Raw genomic sequence first — 18,135 nt, forward strand, 5'->3', positions numbered from 1 at the left:
ACAAGGAGTCAGGTGTCACTCAAACAAACATTCGTAAATCTTTGTTTGGTGTCTTTCTCCCTTTTTTTTGTAATAACTCTTGAGCCAGGGTGTGACATTCATTCAATGTCAGCATGGCTGCCTTCCAGACTGGGCAGAGAAGTCAATGCATTGTCTTTCCATTAAAAAATTTCTGTTTTTAATTAAGCAGATTTGAAACAGTTTCTTGAGCTAAGTAAGAACTTGCCAACTCCCTCTCCAATCAGTGTACCATATTTAATTTTGAAAAGTTAATGAAGTACAATCAACTAATCTAGAGGTGCCTGTATAACTATTCTGAGTCTGAGGTCTCCCAGTTCTTCAGAGCCAGAGGTGGAGATCTGTGACTCTCTGAATGAATGCCAACATAAGAAAGAAATCAGCACTCTGGACTCTCCATGTTATCTTATCAGCAAATTATGCTGTGGCAATGTTGTGAAAGATTGTGGAGGCTCGGAGCACACACATGTCAATAAAAAGAGGTGTACGGGACATTCACTCTATTGGTCTTGCTGCAAACATCCAGGTAATACAACACTTACCTTTCTACTATTAAAATGGTTCTAAATGTAATGCAGGTTCAGTAAAAATCTGTTTTGTGAATTTCTTTTTGTAGTATTCTGTCTTGAGAATTTATTTGCATATATTATCAGACTGTTTCTATGCTTTGTTGTTTACAATGGGAAGCTACAATGGGAGTGATTATTTATTATTTCAGATTAACGGTAAACAGAGGTGTGGCCAAGGAGGATTTGGAGTAAATTATTTCAGTAATTCATATTAACATATACAATTACTAAGGGTTGCAAGATGCAATGTAATCTTGTAATGTAAATTACACAGGTAAAAGTCTAACATTGCTCCTAATGTGGCTATGATAATTGCTATTATGAGTGTTTATTTATTAGCATTTATAGTGTGGATGTGTTCAGTGGATGAATGGCTTTTAAACTAGGGCTGCTCAATTAATCGAATTGTAATCACGATTACGATCTGGGCTTTCAACGATCATTAAAAATGACTGAGCCGATTATTAGCCCCTCCCTCGTGCTTTACTCTCGCGCTGCTCCATGTGGCAAATCGAGGCACCTCTCTGCATTTCGAACACGTGTCACAACAATTAAGAGGACCCGAGGAAAGCTCGGAAAGCTAAGCAGAAGTTATTTGGAGGAGAGTGACTGCCGTTGGTTGAAAAGAGAAGTAAAAAAAAACTTCAGTGGTGTGGAAACATTATGGATTCGCGGAGTCAAACGTGGATCAAGTAGACATAGTGTGTAAACTTTGCTACGGTGTCGTAACTGCACCACAGAGCAACACTGCAAAGTTCACGAAACATAGATGTTTACATTTTTCATTTATTTTTTTTATATTGCAAACATTTGCATTGTTATCAGTATTTGCACACTATTTTATATTATTTTTTAAAGTCATTATTATAGAACCGCGTAAGCTAGCGCAATAATTTGTTTTGCATATGAAACCAGAGGAGTTGAACTTACATCTTATGCCATCAGCTTGTCCTAGGTCACAGTTTCCTTCCACATAAAGCTTTGTAAAAATTGCATAAAAGGCACTTGCAGCAACAAAAACATAATATTCCAGAAACACGCTTTGGCGATCCGATCAGCTGTTCGTAACACTTCCCACATTGAACAAGACGTCAACGCGAACTGTCGCATGTCCGCCATTTCCTGTCCGAAACCGGAAGTGACGTCATTTTCGCGGAAAATGTAGTTTTTTACTTGTAGGCCTTAAAAGCCTATACTGGTGTTTTTATAAGTCATGTTTGACTCTATACTTTTATGAATAGTTTCTGGAATGCTTAGAACTCGAATTGCACTGCTGGAAATAGTTTATTTTGATGCACATGCTGTTTTCTTTGCAAATTTGCATCATTGCTGTATCTCCAAAATAAAACTATGAAGACACTCAAAATAAATTTCCTGTGGTGGGAAACTATTTTGTACAACTTTTTTGTATTTAAAGTTTTGAGGGATAAGCCTCTTAAATTTCCCCAAGTAGAAATATATATGTAAAAAAAAACAAAAACTATTTTCAATTTTTTTGTAGTTTATTGCACTTTTTTGCAATTAATGTAATTACTATGGACTTAATGCATACAGATTATTAAAATATGGGCTATAACAGTTGTATTGATGTATAGCAACTTGAAATGCTCCCACAATTGGCACTACAACATGTAAAAAAATATATATATATAAGCTCTGGCGGACTTGGTTCTATGGTAGGTCTTAAAGGGTTAAATAAATATCGTCAAATAATCGAGATCTCAATTTCAGTGAAAATAATCGTGATTATCATTTTTGCCATAATCGAGCAGCCCTATTTTAAACAGTACATTTACATAATGACTGAAGCTTCAGTCATTATGTAAATGTGAAAATGCTACATCCAGATGAACAGAATCAACTTTTTGGGAATCTTCTTGCCTGGAAGGCTGAGGATGTGTGAAGACTTTTTGGTGAATATGCTATAAGATCAGGTCAGCAATATGAGAATTCTTTGGCAGGATTGTTGAATGATTTTCTTACCAGTTACATTTTTTTTTCAGGTCTATGATTTCTTCCTCATAGTACTTTTTGCTGACTTAATCTTATGAGTTTTGTCTGTGCCATAGCTAAATATTCTATTTCAAGTAGAGTTGGTTTCATTGGTGACATGAAGTCCTTCATGAGATGTGTGAGAGAGAAATTCTATTTCTCCAGACTATTCCCATATTGAACAACTGTAAAACCATCCAAATACCATTTTCAGTGTCCATCATTCACAATAATAAATTTGTTGATTGGATCAACATTTTCTTCTGTGCTGCTTGTGTTGAGTGTAACACATTTTACTGCATTTCTTCATTTCAGAGTCACATTCAAACAGGTTTTTGAATTGCTCTTTGTCTGGGCTTGCACCCAGCATCAATTTGCCATGCGAGACCCTACCATGGGGCAAAACGCCCCCCAACAATATAGGCCCTGGGATCCCTGGGACACATAAACCTCTCCACCATGATAAGGTAGCAATTCACAGATTTTACATCCCTATTTCTTTTTTATATCTGTCTTATTTAGAACTAGTATGGAGGGGATCAGTGACCGTCTGTTCAGGCATAAGAACTTCAACTTTGTGACCAGTCTTACAACTCCAGAGTACCTAGACTCCCTTGAAAGCTTTGAAATAAAAGACAGCGATGTCTTCCTTGTGACTTATCCAAAGTCAGGTTGGTGAAAAATTTCACACATTGTTGGTATTTGCTGTTTTGTGCTGGCCAGACTGATCCACTGATCACCTCTAATGTCTTTCCCCACATCAGGTACTGTATGGGTTCAGCAGATCATGATTTCCATCCACGAAATGCATAGCTATCAGACTAAATATTCAACCAACATTGAGAGGATGCCGTGGCTGGAGTACAAGACAGCTGAATACGCTCTTCTTCCCTCTCCACGGCTCTTCGCCTCGCATCTCCCTGTACACATCATGCCTCCAGGAGTGAAGGAGAAGAAGCCAAAAGTCAGTACTTTATAGAAGTTGAAATCTTATTGAAGAAAGAGACAGTCTTGAAGTTTGAGAAAATTAAAAGCATTTGATTACTTATTGTTGCAAAAATAAAGCAAATTAAATTTGTACTTGTGAAGATTAATTTAATTTTTTGTGATGTTACCTATTGGTCACTGAAGTTCAGTTTTTGAGGCTTGCACTTTGACTACTGGTAGCTTTTAGAAACCAGGAAATCCTAGCAAATGAAAATAGAGTGGTTGATCTTCAAAACAAATGTTGTTTTATGTTCTGCAAGAATTAAAACAATGATCCTCTGGGGTCATAAATCGAGGAATATGAGGGTCATTTTTAATCATACACTTCTACACAAACACATGGTCCCAGGTCCAAAAAGCTAGCACTAGCATTTGTTTTATTTTTAATGATTCTGTTTGATTTCAGATAGAGGAGATAGATAGAGGAAGAGAATCTAGCTGTCATGGTTCTGGGTCGGTGACCCAGTGCTTTGAGTTTATTATTATAATTTTTTTCTAGTTTATTCTGATTTTGTATTAGTTCTTTGGGTTTGGTTGTCATGTTTATTATCCCAACCTGTGTCTCCCTCTGTGCTCTGCTCGGGTCCCCGAGTTTTGTGTTGTAAAGCAGTCTGTGTGTTTCCTGTTCTACTTTGTACGTCTGTGTCTCGTTATGCCCATTAGTTCCAGCTGTGTCCCCTCCTGTGTGCCATTTCCTGATTACCTGGTGTGTGTATTTATAGTATGTGTCTGCCTGTGCTCCTCGTCGTGTCCTCTGTGTTTCTCTGTGAAGCTTCTGCGTTACTCTGCATTCTTTTGGTGTTTTCTCCGTGTCTCTCTTCCCCTCGCCTCATGTCCTCCCTTTGTGTTAGTTTTCCCAGTTTAGGTTTATGTTCTGTTCTGCCCTCACCTTGGTTTTCTCTCTGTAAATAAATCTCCACTTGCATCTCCACTTCTATCTGCATCTTGGGTCCTCATTCATTCCACCACACAACTGCTGCCCCAGCCGTGACACTAGCATCCCAAGTGCCAACTTGCTTGAGCAACGTAGCGGACCGTATGTCGGGTGGCAAGAAAACTGCTAGAAGGTTGTCAGCATTCGGCTTCACGGAAGCTCAAATACAGACTTTAAAATGAATTTATAAAAATATTATCTGAAATCAAATTGTAACATTAAATTTTAAATTGCTTTTCTTTTAAACTAATGACATTAAATAGTGAATTATTACATTTTTAAAAAAATGTTTATTAAGATTTAAGATTTCAATTTAGTTTTTTTTTTGTGAATTATTACATTTAAGTGACAGACTTTTAATTTTCAAATTTTTTTTAAAATATATTTCAGATCGTGTATTTGATGAGGAATCCAAAGGACAACATGGTGTCTTTTTATCACTTCAGCAGTGCTCTAGCAGACCTGGAGACTCCCGAGAGTTTTGACCAGTTTTTTGAGTGGTACATAACAGGAAACGGTAAGTTTCCTCACCTTTAATCCCCATAATGGTATATCAATTACTGATTACTATAAAGTAATATTTTAACTTGTATGTATGTATGTATGTATGTATGTATGTATGTACAATATATATATATATATATATATATATATATATATATATATATATATATATATATATAAACACAAATTAAAATATTACTCTATATATATATATATATATATATATATATATATATATATATATATTAGGGGTGCAACGATATTCGTATCGATATTGAACCGTTTGATACAGTGCTTTCGGTACGCATATGTATCGAACAATACAACATTTGTAATTTATTTTATCAACTTTCCTTCTGACGATGCTGTCTGTGTTGAGCGCTCAGTGGATCTGCGCTCGACAGTGCAGCCTAGGCGGAGTAGTCGAACGCAGATTCACTGAGCGCTCAACACAGACAGCATAGTCAGAAGGAAGAGCGCAGGGCAAGCTAGCAAGACAGAAGTTAAGCTCTCCTTGCAACATAGACCTCCCCCACCCTCATTCAGATCTGGCATTTGGAATTATTTTGGTTTTCATGTGACGTATGACCCTGAAGGAAAGCGCGTCATGGACTAAAGTAAAACAGTATGTTGGATGTGCCATGCAATGCTCAACTACATGGGTGGGAACTAGTGTGTTAGCGCAGTTAGCTCGTTAACGTGTTGGCCGTCTAGCCCCATGCACGGGACTATCAGGGGTAGCTCGTTAACAGAGATTTGCTTTGTTGTGGCGTTAAGGTCATTTCAACGAGATTAACCTGAAAGCTCTAGTGGGAACACAACGAATATGACTGCACATTTACGCCGACATCATCCTAGTGCAAAGACAAGTGGAAGCAGACAAAAACAAGCAAGCATGCTACTAACTTTAGCCGAGTCATTTAGACAGCCGTTAGCACATGATTCTCCTTATGGGGACCTCATGTGTTTAATATGCTGCTGAAAAGCGGATAGTATAGCTTTTATTTTGGAAAGAGACATTTCTCTGTAATAAACTCTCTTTTCCAAAGATGAGTGATTACTCAATCAGATACAGGGCTTGCAAAATCGCTAGCCCGACGTCCCGGGGCTAGCGATTTTTCCAGTCGGGCTACCAAAATCTTTCTCTGCCCTGCCCGTCGGGCTATTGTAGGAAGGAAAAATATATGTCAATGCTTTTGCATTCTTTCAGAAATGTAGCTGGGTAATTATGTCATTGGCATCGGTGAGCCACTGTCAATATGTGACATATTGAAATCGCGTTTGAATTTGCGCTTGTTTTTTTGCTTTCACTTTGCAATCGTGCGAACTGTGTATAGAGAGCGACAGCACTGATCTGTGAGTGATGATAATTTGTGCACCAATTCCTCTGACATCGTCTTATTAATCGTTAGCTTACTATGCAAACATGACAAGTGAAATCTCCCGCAGCTTAAACATATGAGAGGTTGATCGCGCAGAGAATCGCTGAGCTTATGTGAGTGTGTGTGTAAAAGCAGCAGGATAAGACAGGTCAGGGTGAAGAAGTGACAGCCAAAAAAAAGCTTACCACAAAACAGAGAAGTTATGACAAATCAGACTATAAGGCAAAGAGAAAGTGCAGCTTTATGGTTTCATGGACAAAATAATTTCTGTGGCTGCGATATGATGAGCTAAATAACCAGGGGTGCACATAAGTGGTCCGCAGGTGCGCATTTGCTGTCAAAATAAAAAACATGCACAAGGGTTAGGGTTAAATTTAAAAACTGTACTTTTGAGTTAAAATATATATTTATAATTTTAATAAATGACAAATTGAAAAGGCATGAACATTTTTTGTATCGAAAAAATATCGAACCGTGAATTTTGTGTATCGTTGCACCCCTAATATATATATATATATATATATATATATATATATATATATATATATATATATATATATATATATATATATATCATTCTTAGTTCCTTAACTGTGCACTACAAGGTGACCAGATCTTGCAGACTTTAGAAACCTGTTGGAGTAAATAGGCCATTTAATTATTCCTAACCAGGCATATAATGTAAAGTCATTTCTGCATCTTTTATATACATTCTGGAAAAAGTACATTGTACAATATCTAGGACCGGTTGTTGATTTCAATAAAATATTGTTGCATGTCAGCAGGGGTGGTCCTAGCCTGTTTGGTGCCCTGGGCGAACACGCCAACAAACTAAGGCTGTCAACGATCACGATTAACGCAATTAAAATTTTTAACGCAATCAACAAACTTTGGACAAATTGCCCGAAATGCGTCACTTTACAAACGGTGCCCCATAAGTAGGCATGATTAATGGGCAAAAGAGTGTATGTTCTGATGTTTTTGTTGATCTAGTGTTTTAGAAACTTGTCCAAGTCTAAAACCACACAAAAGATACTGTCAAACTGTCCCATGGCCAGGGGTGGATCTAGAGAACTTTTATGAGGGTGGCTTGGAAATCAAAATCATTTCTGTGGCTGCGATATGACGAGCTAAATAACCAGGGCTGCACATAAGTGGTCCGCAGGTGCACTTTCGCTGTCGAAATAAAAAACACGCACAAGGGTTAGGGTTAAATTTAAAAACTGTACTTTTCAGTTAAAATATATATTTATAATTTGAATAAATGACAAATTAAAAATGTATCGAAAAAATATCGAACCGTGACACCAAAGTATCGAACCGAACCATGAATTTTGTGGATCGTTGCATCCCTAATAAATAAATAAATAAATATATATATATAAAAAACACCCAGCACGCCCCTGCAGGCGGTTTATCCTTCAAGCTCGGGTCCTCTACCAGAGGCCTGGGAGCTTGAGGGTCCTGCGCAGTATCTTAGCTGTTCCCAGGACTGCGCTCTTCTGGACAGAGATCTCCGATGTTGTTCCCGGGATCTGTTGGAGCCACTCGCCTATCTTGGGAGTCACCGCACCTAGTGCTCCGATTACCACGGGGACCACCGTTACCTTCACCCTCCACATCCTCTCGAGCTCTTCTCTGAGCCCTTGGTATTTCTCCAGCTTCTCGTGTTCCTTCTTCCTGATATTGCTGTCATTCGGAACCGCTACATCGATCACTACGGCCGTCTTCTTCTGTTTGTCTACCACCACTATGTCCGGTTGGTTAGCCACCACCATTTTGTCCGTCTGTATCTGGAAGTCCCACAGGATCTTAGCTCGGTCATTCTCCACCACCCTTGGGGGCATCTCCCATTTTGACCTCGGGACTTCCAGGTTATACTCGGCACAGATGTTCCTGTACACTATGCCGGCCACTTGGTTATGGCGTTCCATGTATGCCTTGCCTGCTAGCATCTTGCACCCTGCTGTTATGTGCTGGATTGTCTCTGGGGCATCTTTACACAGCCTGCACCTGGGGTCTTGCCTGGTGTGATAGACCCCAGCCTCTATGGATCTTGTGCTCAGAGCTTGTTCTTGTGCTGCCATGATTAGTGCCTCTGTGCTGTCTTTCAGTCCAGCTTTGTCCAGCCACTGGTAGGATTTCTGGATATCAGCCACCTCCTCTATCTGCCGGTGGTACATACCGTGCAGGGGCCTGTCCTTCCATGCTGGTTCCTCGTCTCCCTCCTCTTTCTTGGGTTTCTGCTGCCTGAGGTATTCACTGAGCACTCGGTCAGTTGGGGCCATCTTCCCAATGTATTCTTGGATGTTCGTTGTCTCATCCTGGACTGTGGTGCTGACACTCACCAGTCCCCGGCCCCCTTCTTACAGCCTCAGGGTGCTGGACTTGGGGTGAAACCCTCCATGCGTGGTAAGGAGCTTTCTTGTCTTTATGTCAGTGGCTTCTATCTCCTCCTTTGGCCAGCCTATTACCCCAGCAGGGTACCTGATCACGGGCAGGGCGTACGTGTTGATGGCCCGGATCTTGTTCTTACCATTCAGCTGACTCCTCAGGACTTGCCTGACCCTCTGCAGGTACTTGGTGGTTGCAGCTTTTCTAGCGGCCTCTTCATGGTTCCCATTCACCTGCGGGATCCCCAGGTACTTGTAACTGTCCTCTATGTCTGCAATGTTGCCTTCTGGTAGTTCAATCCCCTCAGTTCTGACTACCTTCCCTCTCTTTGTTACCATCCGACTACACTTCTCCAGTCCGAACGACATTCCAATGTCATTGCTGTATAGCCTGGTAGTGTGGATCAGTGAATCGATGTCTCGTTCACTCTTGGCATACAGCTTGATGTCATCCATGTACAGGAGGTGGCTGACAACTGCTCCGTTCCGTAGTCGGTATCCGTAGCCAGTCTTGTTAATGATCTCACTGAGGGGGTTCAGGCCTATGCAGAACAGCAGTGGGGACAGAGCATCTCCTTGGTAGATCCCGCACTTGATGGTGACTTGTGCTATGGGCTTGGAGTTGGCCTCTAGTGTTGTACGCCACATCCCCATTGAGTTCCTGATGAAGGCTCTTAGGGTCCCATTGATCTTGTACAATTCTAGGCATTCCAGTATCCAGCTATGGGGCATTGAGTCATAGGCCTTCTTGTAATCAATCCAGGCAGTGCACAGGTTGGTCAGTCTGGTCTTGCAGTCTCGGCTGATTGTTCTGTCTACCAGTAGCTGGTGTTTTGCGCCTCTGGTATTCTTGCCAATTCCTTTCTGTGTCCCGCTCATGTATTGACCCATGTGCCTGTTCATCTTAGCCGATATGATGCCTGACAGGAGCTTCCATGTAGTACTGAGGCAGGTTATTGGTCGGTAGTTGGAGGGGACCGGTCCCTTCTTGGGGTCCTTGGGGATCAGGACCGTCCGGCCTTCAGTTAGCCATTCCGGGTGTCTCTCGTTAACTAGCAGCTGGTTCATTTGTGCTGCCAGACGCTCGTGGAGTGCAGTTAGCTTCTTCAGCCAGTAGGCATGAACCATGTCGGGCCCTGGTGCTGTCCAACTCTTCATACTGGAGACCCTTTCTTGGATATCTGCCACTGTGATGGTTACTGGACCCTGTTCAGGGAGGTCGCTGTGGTCTGCCCTCAGATCCTCTAGCCACTGAGCATTGCCGTTATGGGTTGCATCCTTCTCCCATATGCTCTTCCAGTATTGCTCCGTCTCCAGCCTTGGTGGTGCTGTTCTCTTATTGTTCCCTTGCCACTGAGAGTACACCTTTGCTGGTTCTGTGGAGAACAGCTGGTTTATTCTCCTGCCTTCTATCTCTCTGGTGTACCTCCTCAAGCGGCTGGCCAAGGCTGTGAGTCTTTGCTTGGCAGTTTCCAAGGCCTCAGGTATGGACAGCTTGCTGTATTTCTTAGGCACCTTATTCGTCGCACCTTTCTGCAACTCCGTTAGTTGGCTAACCTCTCTCCGTGCTACTTTGATCTTGCCCTCTAGCCTCCTTCTCCATGGAGGGTACTGCCCCTTGTGGCTGTTCAACTTGTAGCCAAGCATCTCACTGATCACTGCTGCCGTATTGTAGATCAGCTTGTTAGTGTCGGTAATCGTGGTTGTAGGTATTGCCCGTAGTGCTGCATTAACATCATCTAGCAGACCTTCTGAGGGTACTTCACGTAATCTTGGTAACCGGCTACGGAGGATCCAGGTTTCAAGTTTGGCCATGATCCTATTTTTCAGGTCAGTTCCTCTCGCACTCAACGATCCTTCTCCTATCACACTTGGGGCTATGTACCCAATCTCGGGTAGGGGTGATGATATCTCCCCCCTGACCTGGCGTCCTGACTCCTCCTTGCCGTAGCATTTGTGTTGTACCTCGTCAATCTCTAGCTGTGAGAGCAGTCCCTTCTTTCGAATGTTGGAACACTGAGCTACTAGTTATATATATATATATATATATATATATATATATATATATATATATATATATATATATATATATATATATATATACAGGGAGTGCAGAATTATTAGGCAAATGAGTATTTTGTCCACATCATCCTCTTCATGCATGTTGTCTTACTCCAAGCTGTATAGGCTCGAAAGCCTACTACCGATTAAGCATATTAGGTGATGTGCATCTCTGTAATGAGAAGGGGTGTGGTCTAATGACATCAACACCCAACACCCAAAATTACAAATCCTACCATGTGGATTCATGGATTTTTTTTTCACATTCTGTCTCTCACAGTTGAAGTGTACATCTGGTGCAAATTACTGACCTCTGTCATCATTTTAAGTGGGGGAACTTGCACAATCGGTGGCTGACTAAATACTTTTTTGCCCCACTGTGTATATATATATATATATATATATATATATATATATATATATTTACACGTATACATGTATGTGTATATGTATGTATAAAAATATACGAAGTAACATGTTGACATATGTTAATAAATTGACATGTACTGTTTCTTCATTAGTTACTTTTAGTAACAGATTTTGCGTTAAAAATTCTAATTATTTGGCTTGTTTGGCTTAACTGCATTTTCAGTTGTTTGTAGACACATTTGATCTCTAAGGTTATTTTTCATTCAAATGGCAATAACATTTGCCTTTAGGTGACTATACAAATAGAACTGAATTGATTCGCTAATCAATCAATCAATCAATCAATCAATCAATCAATCAATCAATCTTTATTTATAAAGCACTTTTCATACAAAAAAAAATGTAGCACAAAGTGCTTTACATGGTTAAAAGCAGCCCACCCCACCCTCCAACTCACTCCCCACACTCTCATCCTCTAATCCTGTCATACCTTTATTCACATAAATATTTGAGAATCGTCGAGGAAGAATTATTGATAGATTATCATGACCATGGGCCATGCACCATAGACAGCAGACAGAAACAAATAAAACTGTTTATTATCATCATCATCATCATTGTTTATTTGTATAACACTTTAAGAACACACCAGGCAGACCAAAATGCTGAACAACACAGATCAAAACAACTACCAAATTAAACATACCATAAAATCATTACATACAATAAAATAAATAAGAAGGTGTCAGTTTCCTACAGAGTTAAAAGCCAGGGAATAAAAATAGGTTTTCAATCTGGACTTAAAGATGAAATGTCTCTTTCCTGATGACGCTTATCTAATTTGGAGGGGAAGGTTATTCCAGAGCATCGGAGCCGCAATTGAAAATGCTCGGTCTCCTCTGTATTTCAGCCGCGACTTAGGGACCGACAGCAACAGCTGCTCAGCTGAACGGAGCGAGCGAGGAGGAACATGTGGCTTCAGCAAGTCAGATAAGTAGACAGGAGCCAGACCATTTAAAGATTTAAAAACCAATAAAAGGACTTTAAAACGAACCCTAAATTCAATGGGAAGCCAATGCAAGGAAGCGAGAACCGGAGTGATGTGATCGAATTTCCTACTACCGGTTAAAAATCGTGCCGCCGCATTTTGCACTAACTGCAGGCGTGACAAGGTGCCCGACCTGACCCCTATTAAAAGGGAATTACAATAGTCCAGACATGAGGTGATAAAAGCATGAATAAGAGTTTCCAAATTGGGTTTGGAAAGGAAAGGCTTAACCTTCGACAGGCATCTGAAGTGATAAAAAGCTGATTTTACCACCCCATTTACATGACCTTCAAAAGTAAGCACAGAATCAAGTTTAACACCAAGATTAGTGATTGAACTTTTCAGATGAGAGGTCAAATCACCAAAATCAACATCTGGAGAATCTGGAGCGATGTGGGCCATATAAAATTGCTTCCGTTTTGCGACCATTAAAATTCGAAAAATTATTTGCCATCCATAATTTTATATCGCTGAGACAGTCAAGCAGTGATTGACATGGGGAGATATCCAAATGACTAAAAGGTAAATAAAGCTGACAGTCATCGGCATACAAATGAAATGACACTCCGTGTTTACGAAAAATCGCACCAAGGGGGAGTAAATACAGCGAGAAAAATAATGGCCCAAGGATAGATCCCTGGGGCACACCCAAAAGCAGAGGGGCCACAGAGGAAGTGGCCAGCCCCAGCTTGACACAAAAACTCCTTTTGGAAAGCTATGATTTTATCCATGATAATGCCAAATCAGAAATTCCCACACAGTGGTGTAAGCGGGAGATCAGCAGGTCATGGTCCACTGTGTCAAATGCAGCTGTCATGTCCAATAACACAAGCACAGCATATTTACCACGATCAGTAGCAACAAGAATGTCATTCATAACTTTAACAAGAGCTGTCTCCGTACTGTGAAAGGGCTTAAAACCAGATTGGAAGACAGTTGCGAGTCATTCAAATAATCCAACAGCTGGGTATGTACAATCCTCTCCAAGATCTTGCTTAAAAAGGGAAGCTTGGAGATAGGTCTAAAATTTGACATAATAGAACTATCAAGGCCAGGTTTCTTAAGTAACGGGTGTATGACTGCATGTTTAAACCCACTAGGAACTTGACCGGTTAACAGACTAGTATTGATAATTTTCAGGATATAAGGTCCAATGATGGGAAATACTTTTTGGAGAAAGCAGGGAGTAACAACATTGTTCGGGGAGCCACAAGGCTTAGCATGTAGCACCAACTCCTCTAAATCACGCAGAGAAATCGGTGCAAAAGCAGAGAATAGGCTTGAGCAAGGAGCATGCATGGCCGGATCAACAATAGGTGGGATCAGAGGCCTCAGGCTAGCAATCTTGTCCACAAAACAGGTAATAAACGTATTGCACATAGCCTCAGAGGACGGCAACAGGTCATAACCCTCCAAGTTAAGTACAGAATTTCTAGTATTGTATAAAACACGAGGGTTATGAGAGTTGGCCAAAATAAGTTGAGAAAAGTAGGAGTGTTTATCGGCCTTAACTGCCCTCTGATAAGTTTTCCAACTAATCTTTAGGGCTTCCAGGGAGACATGCAATCTATCTTTTTTCCACTGTCTTTCACATTTCCTACATTGTCTTCTAATAGCTCGGGTACGATCTGTTAACCATGAACTAGTCTTAGATTTACATTTTCTTAGTCTCAAAGGGGCAACAACATCAAGCACAGATTTACAAGCAAAGTCAAAATACAAAAGTAGGTCATCTGCAGTGGGCAAGTCAGGGGCATAAGACATTAATGTTTCAAACAGTATAGAAAACCGCTCAGCAGAATCAGAGCCAAAGGCACGATAACATGGAGCCTGATTTGCAAAAGCATTAGCAGGAGCAATATCAAATAAGATAGGCATATGATCAGAGAAAACTGCATCTTCAACACGTACATTGCAAACAGATAAACCATGAGATAAAACTAAGTCCAGTGTGTGACCACCAGAGATGGGTAGTAACGCGTTACGTGTTACTGTAATCTGATTACTTTTTTCAAGTAACGAGTAAAGTAAGGGATTACTATTGCAAAAAAGGTAATTAGATTACCGTTACTTTCCCGTAGGAACACTGCGTTACTAAAACCGTGATTTTTTTGCGAGAATGTCTCATGACAATGATGCAAGCGAGTGCGACGTTCGTGACAACAGCTGTATGCAGATCAACAATGGATCATATATCGAGTGCAGGAGAGAGTATGAGCGTGCAGCGTTTAAAGCGTGGAAGTACTGACTACTTCCATAAAAAGTGACAAAAACATTAGCGTCCATTGTGCGTGGGAAGAAAACTTCTTTTTACAGCGAAAAAAAACCCCTAAACAAGCACCGAGTGCGCAACGACGTAATGGGAAATTCACATAGAAACTCGCGGATTCTTCCACTGACCGCTGCAGCACACCTGCACCAGGGCAAACCTCCGCCTACCCCACTCCTGCTTTACAAGTGAAAATAGAGCAACAGGACCGCTGAGTCTTTGATTTTATTTATTTTCTGCTGTGTTTTACTTGCATCTATTTGAAAGAGTGAGTGTAAACACAAAAAATATTTTATTTTATGTGCTGGAATGTGCAGAAAATAGGTTTAAATGTTAAACTAATTTCTTCCAGTCAGTGAATGCTGCATATAATTTAATTGCTGCTTGATGCATAAAGTTAAAAGATTAAAACTGTTAAAACAAGTTTTAAAAAAAGAGACTTTTCCATTGATTACATTTTGTATGATGGATTATGCAGAAAAAGTAAAATTTGGTCTGAAAGATCTATCGCTTTATCACCTCTTCAGGTTGTAAATCGTGTTTTTTAAAAAGTAACTAAGTAACTAAGTAATTAATTACTTTTGAAAACAAGTAATCAGTAAAGTAACAGGATTACTTTTTGGGGAAGTAATCAGTAATTAGTTACTGATTACTTTTTTCAAGTAACTTGACCAACACTGGTGACCACGTTCTTGAGTGGCACCACTAACAGATGGGACAAAATTAAAAGAGTTCACTAAGGCAAGGAAGTCCTTGGCCAGAGGCTTCCCCAGACAGCAAAAGTGTATGTTAAAATCACCAAGCAGGAGGATCTGGTCATACCGTGAGGCACAGTCAGCAAGAAACTCTGAGAACTCGGATATAGAACTTGTTATATTTCGGGGGGCGATAAACAATCGCACATAACAACGAATGCGAGTGGCCCAGTTTACATAAACAGAGTTCAAAACTGGTGTAGTGAGACGAAGGGAAAAGCTGCTTCAAGTCCAAGTGAGCCTTAAAAACAGCAGCAAGCCAGCAGCTCTCGGAACATTAAAAAAGGTACAGTCAGCAGCTACTAGTTCAATGAAACCGCTCAACTCACCGGGAGAAATCCAGGTTTCAGTCAGGAAGAGCAAATCCAGAACACGAGAAAGAAAAAAATCCTTCAATATGAAGGTCTTATTTGCCACCGACCTGGTATTTATTACACCCAGCCTGAGAGGAACTGGGTCCAAAACTTCCAACGCATTAGCAAGCAGATCCACCGGTCGAAGGTTTTTCTTGTCAACTCCGTGCCAGTGTAAATGTCGTAGAGGAAAGAGATTTGCAGGACCATTTTTGAAAGACCCAACAACAGGAATCAACCAGGAATCCACCGGGTCCAAGGCACGCAATGGCACCAAGAGTCGCAGACAAAAACGGCGATCAATCAATGTTTAAAGAAATCTATATCTCTAAATGTTTTGTCTTTTCTGTCATGTGATTCATCTCGCAGCTCTACATGTTTGAAAGACTTGACCTGAAGGTTTCAGTGTGAGACAACAGTGGTGACTTTGTGGTGCTGTGCTAGTATGTTAGCACAGGCACCATTTTGTGTGTGTGTGTGCGTGTGTGTGTGTGTGTGTGTAAACTCAATTAAATGAGAACGCCAACTAACTGGATGCATTATGCCAATATACAGTTTATGGGTCATCCTGGTTTGACCATGTCAGGGAGTGGTATTTAAACAGAGACCAGTACAACATCCTCTTCCTGACCTATGAGGAAATGATTTTGGTAAGATGTTTCTTCAAACTTTTGTTGTTCATTAAAAAACTCAAACAAAATATCTGGCTGAGTTTAAGGTTCTTTTTCTCTTGCCTTCCTGCTTTTCTTTCAGGACCTGAAAGGATCAGTGAAGAAGATCTGCAACTTCTTAGGGAAAAACTTGACTGAAGCCACCATCAGTCAAGTTGTGGAAAAAGCTAAGTTTGAGAACATGAAGAAGGACTCGAAAGCAAACTATGAGCACATTCCACCAGAGCAGTTCAGTGGAAAATTCTTGCGCAAAGGTAACATAACAGACCTGCAGCTGCTGTGCAGAAAAATGTGATATCAGTGTATCAGGTGTTGTGTTTTTGTCTTCATTACAGGTCAGATTGGAGACTGGAAGAACACACTGACTGTTGCACAGAGTGAAAGAGTGGATCAAGTCCTTCAGGAGAAACTTGGTGATTTGCCTTTAAAGTTCATCTGGGAATAAGCAGAGCAGCTCTTCAGGGTCTCCCAGGAGTTTTAAAAGCATTGATTTCATTCATTGGAAAGCCTTAAAATGTGTTTTTCTGCTATTTTAATTTTCAAAAAAACAACAAATGATTAATGTTTGTTTACCCAAGATTGATTCATGTTACGTAGATCATGATTCCAGGAATCAACAGTAAAATGTAAATCAGTCAACATATCTGACATGTCTGAAACCAGTACACGGCACTTTGGATTCTCATAATTTCTGAATAGTCATTAACTATTGATTTTTTTTAATCACATCACTTTTGACAGTATGCCCTGACCTTCAAATAGAAGAAAATTCTTGAAATAAATGTACTTTTGCCATGAAGAAAGTCTGACCTTAACCTACAAGTGATTTCTCTTCCCATGAGTCAGCAGCCAAGACAGAAGTATCTTATTCATTTGTGTTGAAGAATTAAAAGGAAAGGATCCTACTTTGGTAACAAACAAAACATTACAAAAAGAAATGGTGCAATTGCAGTGTTATTTTGGTTAAAGTGTGGTTCAGCATGACATTCTTCCTTTATTTAATCCTATACAGAATCAAACCTCAGACCTGTAAATGGCATCCACTGAATATCATTTAATTAATAAGTGAAATACAGCTTGTTAACACATGTTAGTGTAAGCTAATAGTCTATTAAAAATAACAATCTTATTTCTTTAATGGGACTTCTTTTTCTGAACATTACTGAAGATTTTCTCAACATCAGGGCTGCAAAATGTAAATTTGATTTTCACACAACAACGCTCTGATCCGTGATCCAAGAGTAACATTTGGATTTATCTGTGAGAAACTCTTCTTATTCAAGTAAACTGATCCAAAGATGGACTAAACTCCACATTATTCATCTTTATATAGCTGTCTGGAATAAAATTTCATGTTTCAAACACAGGTATGTCAGGTTTTGAGAGTCTTTTAATGTCACTCCATTTGTGGTTTTAAATGAGAACAGCCTTCTATCGTCAAGCCAATCTTCCAGCAGCAGCATTATAATGCAGTAGTCGGGGCACAGCATAGGTCAAACGAACACATTTTCTAGTAAAAGTAAAACATAAATGCTTAACACTTTAGTTTAACATTAACTATAGTACCTCTAAAAGAATGTACATTCACATTCATTCATTCACATGGGGTGAAGAACAATACAAACTGTGTCTCTTCCCCTTATCTGTTTGTGTGATTCACAACTAAGATCGAGTTGATCAGTGATCGTCTGTGCAGGTATAATAACTTCAACTTCCTGGCCAGTCACACAACTCCCGAGCACATAGACTCTTTCAGAATTTTGAAATAAAAGATGTGTTCCTCGTGTCTTATCCAAAGTCAGGTCAGTGAGAAATCTGACCTGACTTAAA

At 40.1% G+C, this 18,135-nt stretch overlaps 1 protein-coding gene across 1 annotated transcript; it reads left to right on the top strand.

Moving 5' to 3' along the window:
- The first annotated feature begins 479 nt into the window (after positions 1-479).
- Positions 480-17,108, top strand: LOC146576667 (amine sulfotransferase-like). Its single transcript, XM_085272100.1, has 7 exons — positions 480-544; positions 3,102-3,250; positions 3,344-3,543; positions 4,891-5,017; positions 16,190-16,284; positions 16,388-16,559; positions 16,641-17,108. The coding sequence occupies exons 2-7, from the start codon at positions 3,109-3,111 to the stop codon at positions 16,748-16,750; spliced, it is 846 nt and encodes a 281-aa protein (XP_085128226.1). The 5' UTR covers positions 480-544; positions 3,102-3,108; the 3' UTR covers positions 16,751-17,108.
- Positions 17,109-18,135: the final 1,027 nt, after the last annotated feature.

The sequence above is a fragment of the Mchenga conophoros genome, linkage group LG4 (assembly GCF_057382185.1).
Source record: "Mchenga conophoros isolate Kocher_MC1m ecotype Shallow Benthic linkage group LG4, M_conophoros_male_GT1.1, whole genome shotgun sequence".
NCBI classification, from domain to species: Eukaryota; Metazoa; Chordata; class Actinopteri; order Cichliformes; family Cichlidae; genus Mchenga; species Mchenga conophoros.

Coding starts and splice junctions, on each gene's coding strand:
- LOC146576667 (XM_085272100.1), top strand. CDS start 3,109: ATGGAGGGGATCAGTGACCGTCTGTTCAGGCATAAGAACTTCAACTTT. Junction 5,018..16,189: donor GTGGTACATAACAGGAAACG/GTAAGTTTCCTC, acceptor GCCAATATACAG/TTTATGGGTCATCCTGGTTT. Junction 16,560..16,640: donor TGGAAAATTCTTGCGCAAAG/GTAACATAACAG, acceptor TCTTCATTACAG/GTCAGATTGGAGACTGGAAG.